Source organism: Montipora foliosa, chromosome 2 (assembly GCF_036669935.1).
Source record: "Montipora foliosa isolate CH-2021 chromosome 2, ASM3666993v2, whole genome shotgun sequence".
Taxonomy (NCBI): domain Eukaryota; kingdom Metazoa; phylum Cnidaria; class Anthozoa; order Scleractinia; family Acroporidae; genus Montipora; species Montipora foliosa.
Window position 1 is genome coordinate 19,275,951 of NC_090870.1, and position 8,192 is coordinate 19,284,142.

Here is an 8,192-nt window from a genome sequence, read left to right on the forward strand (position 1 = left end):
GAAATAGCAATTTTATAATTCCCTAACTTGGACGAGAAATAATTCAATGTCGCCTGGGATCTCATATTTACAATTCAAGGCGCTAGATGCACATTCGACGCATCTCACGGTGTCGGTCTGCTTAGATATATGCTGAAATCTCAACCTGAATAAGGGGCCGATTACATGGCGAGTTTCAGCCCGGGCTGAAACTTTAATCATGTAATCGCGATTGTTTAGAACGAGGCATTGCTTCAGTGAACCGGACTGAAATTTCAGGCCGGGCTGAAACTCTCCATGTAATCGGCCCCTAAATGTAACTGTATTTAATTAACACTTATCAAACCGATTTCAAAGTAAGATCCACACAATCCACCTTGAAGCGAAACAATCACAAAAAGCGTTCCAATGCGGTAAAACACGACATCACTGATGGTAAAACAAGACATCACTGAAGGCAAGTTATTTGCAAACGACAGTCAATCTGAGGTTATTAATTCGAATTCACTTTCGTCTGAAACGTAGAAAAGCATTTAATTGCCTTTCTGCTGCAAAACTGCAACACTAAACAGCAAACAAAAGGGCCATTCAAACTTAAACAACAGCGATTTGCAAAGGCTCACCTCTACTTGCCTCCATCTTGACATAAAGAAGAACCGAATCACGTGATCAAAAACTAAAGGCGCAAACAGTCTGGGCGCACAAAGGGAGGATCCTTGCTCGGATCCTGGCTCGAATCCTGGCGTGGGTTAGTCGCGCATCAGTAGCGCTTTGCACTATTACTAAAGATAGACTTTGTCATATGAGCCCTCCGCGTAGACTCAGGCAAACATTTCGATCTTCTAAAAGGAAATGTATGAGTGAGGTAAACGATAGTGAAGGAAAAAAGAAGAAACTTTATAAATCTGTGGAGTTGGTTTTTAAAAAGGAGGTAGAATGGTTAGTACTGAACACTGTTGATGTAAGTCGGACTCACGGTATCTAGATAAATGACCATAAATTGCCGAAATCCCTCAAAGAGTTGCAGGAATCAGGAGATAAATCATTGTACGACATCATGCCAAAATCATTGTAAGACATCGAGAAATGTAAGCCTTGGCTAATCGATTGAACGCGGGAATTCTTAACTGTGAAAAACATATATTTCTGCTCTACAAAAGGTCCCACAGTAGACGTTCCTGATGTCCACCAGGAATAACAAAGAGGTTCATAAAAGGGAAAGCAGTACCGCTTCGAATAACAAAATTTTCTCATTCTAGTTTTGAAAAACGCACGAGACTTTGATATACGCCGTAAAAATAGAGGATACTCAGAGAGCAGTGTTAAACGGCATCTCTCTGAACTGAAATTCTCCAACAAAAAGAGGTCATGCACTAGGAGATGAAAACGCACATGTAACACAATTCTGACTTTTGTCACAAAATACCACTCCGCTCACGAGGAAATGGCAACTGATAGAAAGTTACCCACGTCTACTAAAGAGAAATATTAAACTCGCCCCTCATACTACGTAGTAAAGAAAATCCATGAAAGATGTCTTAGTCAGAGCAAAGCAGACAACCATTTGCGAACAGCAGGAGAAGCGTAAGCCCATCAACGCTTTTCCAACATGCCAGCTAGTTGACAGAGTAGAATAGAAAACAAAACTTGCACTATGGTACCATTTCCTTCCAACATCGAACCTTTTTTTTGTATTTTCGCCGCAGACCAAGGGCCATTATCGATGCTCGGATCAAGCGCGTAGTCACTTCCACTGTTTACACGACCTTATACAGCCCCTCACTCGTTTAAGAAGGTCGTCACGTTTGCCCGTCAATTTCAACCCCCTACACCTTAAACACCGTTCTAGCAGCTCAGTTGTGTATTGTTCTGGTTCTCTTTCGAGAATAGAGCCAAGAAGACGTTCGACATCGCTTAAAACCGAGGAGAATGAAGCGAATTTTATGCCTCATTTCCCTTGTGACCCTTACAGACTGGACTTTGTTTGTCTGAGTCACTTGGGGGTCTATAATTTCATGACGTCTTTAGTGCAAAGCGCGAGTGATTTCTTCATCTCTGTTTGGCGTCGGAAGTTTGATTGATGGACGCCAACACGCAGTTTGGCCGTTGGCGCTTGAAGATGAATTCCGCAGTAATAGGTAGCCATGTTTTGAACGTCAGAAAATATTTGTTTAGTCATTTTAAGGTAAAATGAAGTTTATTTGGGAAGCCAACAATAACTTTAACAGGTTCATGACTGACCCAATTTATTGCTCCGACTTACTAATGCGAAGATTGTTTACATTACTCATGACACGAAGATTTTTCAACAATATATCGCTTTCATCTAACCCAAAATTATACAGATAGTAAAAAAATTCATATTTATTAACCATTTCCTTCGCTTTTGTGTTTGTCATCATTATGGTTTGCGATTATTTAGGCTCACGTGTTTTTTTCTGCATCTCATAGATGTTTACAATAGATTTTCAATTACAAACTCTATCTTGATTGGCCACTCAACCTCATACACCTTATTTCAAATTGGCTGCCATTTTAGTATTCTTTTGTTTCCATGGCCCTTATGGCCTAATTCAAAGTTAAATATTCTTTTGAATTTTACGTTTGAAAGCGGGCCAATTCGCATAGAAATAAAAGAATACTAAAATGGCGGCCATTTTGGAATAAGGTGTATTGTGTAAATAGCTCACCTTGAAGTCAAAATAGCAGAGCAGCTCCGGATGTGATGAGAAATATGCCAAATTCGACCTCGATTCCCTAGCCTGCTTCTTCCATTGTAAGAATTACCAGGAGTACCTATTGGATTCCTCGGCCTTTTTGCTTTTTTTCGATTTTTTTCGGCCTCATTCCTGGGAAATCCAGTTTTAGCCCCTTCAATACCACCTAACTCAGTGCCATCTGCTTTTGTTTAACATGTACCACAGGCAACCCAGTTTACGTTTACGGAGCGTCTAGTTTCTCATGCAAGACTTGCGATTAGCTGGAAAGGCGGTCTGGTTTCGCTGGAAAACCTCAGCGTGTAAAAACGTCGCCGTTCCACAAACACAATGGAATTATACGCTCCCAGGTAGCCATGGCCTCCTGACCGAGTTGGAATGCACAGAAAACTCCGAAAGGAAAAAGAGCAATACATTCCTTCACCGTTCAACCCGCCTGGCTCTGTTTCGTTTTCCATAATTTTCATACCAATGATTAGATTCTTCACCCGAATCTGATGTTTAATTCTGTTTTGTTACACTGGTCATAGCTCACTAGATCGATTTAGGAAACGACCTTGATTTAGACTTGAAACTTTTTTTTCTCTTTCGGTTATAGTAATTATCCAAATTGATTAACGTATTGAGCTGCGAGCGATCGGGCTCACACCATCAAAGGTTTCGGTGAGCAATACTGAACACTTCGCTGACCAATTTTTCCCTTCAGTCAATCGTTCTCTGCTAATCAGAGCTCTCACGTTCAAAAAATGGCTTTTTTTTCTCGGATTTATCACATGTAGAATATACTAAAATGGCTTCTCTCATGAGAAGGAAGTGATATATTACTACTCTGTCTCCTCATACAGGATAGACATTTTGTCATTTCGACACAGAATGCTAACCAGACGGCTGAGAAACTCTTGCACTGTATCTGGATTTGCACAGGCATTCATGTAACATAAACACTGCTTATATTTTAGCTGAATAATCTCATGCAAAAGACTGAATATTCGACCAGTGAATTTTCAAATTATGGAATTACCTTTAGTGTGCTTATTGGCAAAGCCTTGTTTGACTTGTTTGTCATCTGTGTCGTCATCATCTCCGCTGTTTCATTTGATGGATCTTTCAATTCTGTCTGCATCCTCTTTTCCAGGCCACTCAATGGTGCTATCGTTGAGTTCGATCGACGTATTTTTGGTTCGCTTGGGTTTGAATTCCGTGATTTCATTTTATAAACGATGATTGATTGCATGAAAACCAAAGCAAGAGCCACAAGCAGAACAATTCTTGCAGCTGACGAAGCCATCAAAGTCCACTCCTTCAATTAAAATAAAACAGTACATCTAAAAAAATGTATCCGAGACATTAGTTTGTTTTTCCTCAAAAAAACGAGATGGGGAAAAATTTGGGTCGCAATCTTACAACAGTTACTACAAAGCGTTTTGATTCTCTGTGTGTGCTTAATGAAGAAAACATAAACTATAATCTTTGGAATCTTGAAACCGACCTGGCACTTCCAAGGCCAAAAACTAAGTTTCTTAAGCGCAGTTTTAACTATTTTGGCACAATGCTCTGGAACAGTCTTCCTCAAGAGGCAAAAACTGCACAAACGCTTTAATTTGTAGTTTAAATCAGTGTGAACTTTTCTGATTGTCGTCTGCTGGGTCACGCTGATTCCTTCTATAGTGCCTTCTTTTTACTTAATTAATATATACTTGTAATGTCTTGTAACAAATGTAATTATTTGTAACGTATTGTAATGCGTTTTCCTACGCCCCACATGGAAATCAGCTTCTCACGGGTGTGGCCAGCGTAGTTAAGTAAACTTCTATTGGAAGGCCATGAGTTTCACCTGCGAGCACCCAAGACCATTCATTACATATGCGAGTTTCCTTTAAGGGGGATACGCCTATCTTCTGTACCATTATAAGATCTTATAAGGAGGATATTTCCTTTGTGTTTGCAGGAGTAATGGATGAAAGAGACTGGAATGATGCGTGTTCGTTTGCAAGTGTTTGTTTTTCTGAACTAATCAATCCCCAGTCCTAAACGGTCTGCTCTTAAACGGTCTGCTCCTGTTTTGGTTACAAGTGATTGTTGTGTACCGTTGACGGATCACCATCCTTTCCCCTTAATTTTGGCGTTGTGTTTTGAAAAAACCTAGGAAGTTTAGTCATAATAAACTATTTCAGTAATTACTATGTGTAACCACAATTAGTAGAAATCATAACAGCGCCAAACTTAGGCTTATTTGCAACGGTACACCATGGTGATCCGTTCATTGGTAAATAATTTCAGTTGACTGTAATTAGTTTACTGACAACTGCTCACCATGGTGTACCGTTGACATTTTGAAGAAAAAAAAAGGCTAATGGTTTGAAAATATCGCTATTGTTAAGTTTTGTACTAGTGCTTATTTTCTAGTAAAAAATGGGCGAAGAAGACCGATTTAAGGGGGCCGTGGATACTTTTGCAAGAAACGGTGACGGTGTACCGTGATCACAGTGGTGATCGATGTTCATTGTTTGCACAAGCAATTTTCCACAAGTCAGTGGGTGCAGTCCTTTATCTATACCAGTAAATATAACTTTCTTTTTGAAGAGCTACAATTTCAATACATTTTAAAGCAACAAAAGTACAAAGGCAAATCGTTTAAACACAACAAAAAAAGAACTTAAAACGAGTCACGGTAATAACTAATAGTTGATACCACCAGCTTCTTTCGGATGATTGTGCTACAGGTAAAAGTCCTGTCTCTTTTTCGTAGGACCCTGACACAGCAAATGAGGTGCCTTCTTTGTCTTACTTAGCTTGAACTTACATCCTTTTTTTGAGGAACTTTTTAAACACGAGGGAGTGCTACTATTTCCTTTGGAAAGCTGTTGAAATATCACAAAAATCAGCAACTTTACGATCGGAAAGTCTGTCAATTTAACATGGTTTAAGTAAAAAGCTCTTGGCCGTGTGACGTTTAATATCGAAACAGTGTTTAAAGGCCATTACGCTTGTGCAGCTTTTCTCTCGTAAATCCACAAGATATCTTTCCTTTTTAGCAACAAATCAACTCTTTCTATCAATTTTAAAAATATAACTAAATATGCTTCAACGAATTTTAATTGTGAAAGTCCCATGAAAGCAACCGTTGCAGAATACATCAGTAATGGCGCATTTTGTTTTCTGACTGAATTGCGTCATTCCTTACCCAGACAACTTCGGTCATAAATAGTTGTAACACTTCGCTGGAACAGCAAGTGAAGCGCATCAAAGCTATTAATAACGTATCCCTTTTGTTCTTGGGCCATCGTAGTTATCCCTCCTCCCCCCTCCCATCAATGTTGCATTTACCGGTTGGTTTTTGCACTCGAACCCATAAACATCAACATTGAAGGGGTAGAGGGGGCAAATTGCCGTCTGTGTAGCAGCATTTGTGACCGAGACTGTAGCTACAAACTTAGGAAAGAAAATTGTTATAAACCTAAGATTAACACCATGCGTTTTAAAGACTCTTTTATCAATCGCTTAATTTTTAAATATGACTAGGCCATTTCCGAGTTCATGTCTGCCTCCTTTTCAAAGCGAGTCTAAGTGCGAAGTTTTTGTGATGGTAATTAGTTCTACTTTACATATGAATGAAAACTAATTTTCGTAAGAAAAACCTCGCACTTAGACTCGCTTTGAAGAGGAGGCAGACTTGAACTCGGAAATGGCCTATTAGCTTTGTAATATTTTAGTTGGATTCTTATTTATACTTGTTTGTAGCAAAAGATATGTGTTATGAATAAAGACCTTATTGTTTTTATTATTATAGTTGATATCAATCAGAATTTTAGAATAGCTGCCAAGCATGCATGAAGGTAAAATGAAATTTCAAGTTTTACTTTTCTGAGACTTGGTTCTTAAGTTCGTCTGAGCAAGAGTCCCAAGAGCTTTCGGTTGGGCGAAATTGGTTTCCGCTGTGAAGTTGACTTGGGGCCATGATTCTTCTAACTTTTTGTTTAATTTATTTATGCAATTTGCACAATCTGCTTCAAAGCTTCTAAATGTCTGACAATTGTGGTCATGCCTAGCTTTTTCTACATTTCTTTGAAACTTTCTTTTTCATAAAAGGACAAGAGAAAAACGAGTAGACAATTATGCCCAAGCATCAAGGTAAATTCGTTGCAACACGTTCGAAAACTCACTCTTTCGCTGGCTTTTACTTCGTGTAGAAGACACACATGACGTAACAAAAGCTTTAGGGGGTCTTTAAGGATTTCGAATCTGATTAGGTATTGTTTCACGATTTTTGTTCTATTGTTTTACGTCATGTGTGTCTTCTACACGAAGTAAAAGCCCTTTCGCTGCGCTCACTCTTTCGTGACGTGCGCTCACTCGTTCGTGCGCTTACTCGTTCGTGCGCTCACTCTTCCTTTTTCCAAAATATTGCAACTCGTGAATAAAACTCCGTAAGTCGCACTTTCCATGAAGTAATCTACATTTATTTTTCGTCCACCAAGATGGCGACGATGACCTAACGTGTAAACGACCTATACAAACAAGATTTGTTTCTACAATTTGCTTTGAGGTTGGAATATGGCGATGTATGTTTATATTAAAGAATCTTTTTATACATGATGTATTACATCTATTCAAACAAGCTAAAAGAGAGCTCGATTATTTTGTCTGAATTTGTAAATAAGATTAATTTTAAATACAAGGTTGATAAATTTACATGATTTAATTTACTTTATTTGTCCTCTTCGATTAATCACTCAGTTCTCGTGCATGTCAGTATGCGATTAGCTGCTTATTACATCCTGTTTTGGCTTGCATGTCAGATCATTAATTGTATTTGTTTTCTTTTCTTTTTTTTTTATGTATCTTGTGCAATGAAAACTTCTGTTATGTTAAATAAATTAAAAAAAAATTAAAGAATTTGAATACAAAGTTCTCAAACTCATTAATAATTCATCAAGTGATAAACCAATTGCGTGTCCGCATTTAGGTCACATGGATACACCTTGATACCGCGGTAAAAAACAGCGTGTTTGGAAATCAATTAGAAAAAGCAATACACAACTTCAACAAAACTTTATTACTTCCATTGTTTGCTGTTTACATTTACGTTTACAGTGCACACTTTTGGGCGGTCGAAACCGGCAAAATTCATCCTCACCTAATTAACCCGTCCATGTTTCGGAACTAGCTGGACGCCACTGAATGCAAATTGTGCCTACTTGAAATAAACAAGCTTCAGTTGTGAAAGACACGGACATTATCATCTCAAACTGTGCGCTGATTAAACAAAAGAAAGCAAAAATCACATGCTTATGTGATTTTTGCTTTCTTTTGGTCTTTTGTTTTCTTTTGTTTGCAATTAGGCGCCGATTGAGAAGCCATTTCAAAAACTCGTGCTTCGTGTTTTACCGGGGTTTCCAAACACTCGAAAACAATAAAAGCCCAAGGCCGTTAGGCCGAGGGCTTTCATCAGTTTTCTCGTGTTTGGAAACTTCGGTAAAACACTCGCACTCGTTT

General features: G+C 38.6%; 1 protein-coding gene across 1 annotated transcript in view; it reads right to left on the reverse strand.

The window, feature by feature from the left end:
* Nucleotides 1-3,991, reverse strand: part of LOC137990471 (N-acetyllactosaminide beta-1,6-N-acetylglucosaminyl-transferase-like) — a 7,894-nt gene extending 3,903 nt beyond the window's left edge. Inside the window, exon 1 of the mRNA XM_068835689.1 lies at nt 3,718-3,991. Within this exon, the coding sequence (XP_068691790.1) occupies nt 3,718-3,984 (267 nt within the window). The 5' untranslated portion in view covers nt 3,985-3,991. The remainder of the gene's footprint in view (nt 1-3,717) is intronic.
* Nucleotides 3,992-8,192: the final 4,201 nt, after the last annotated feature.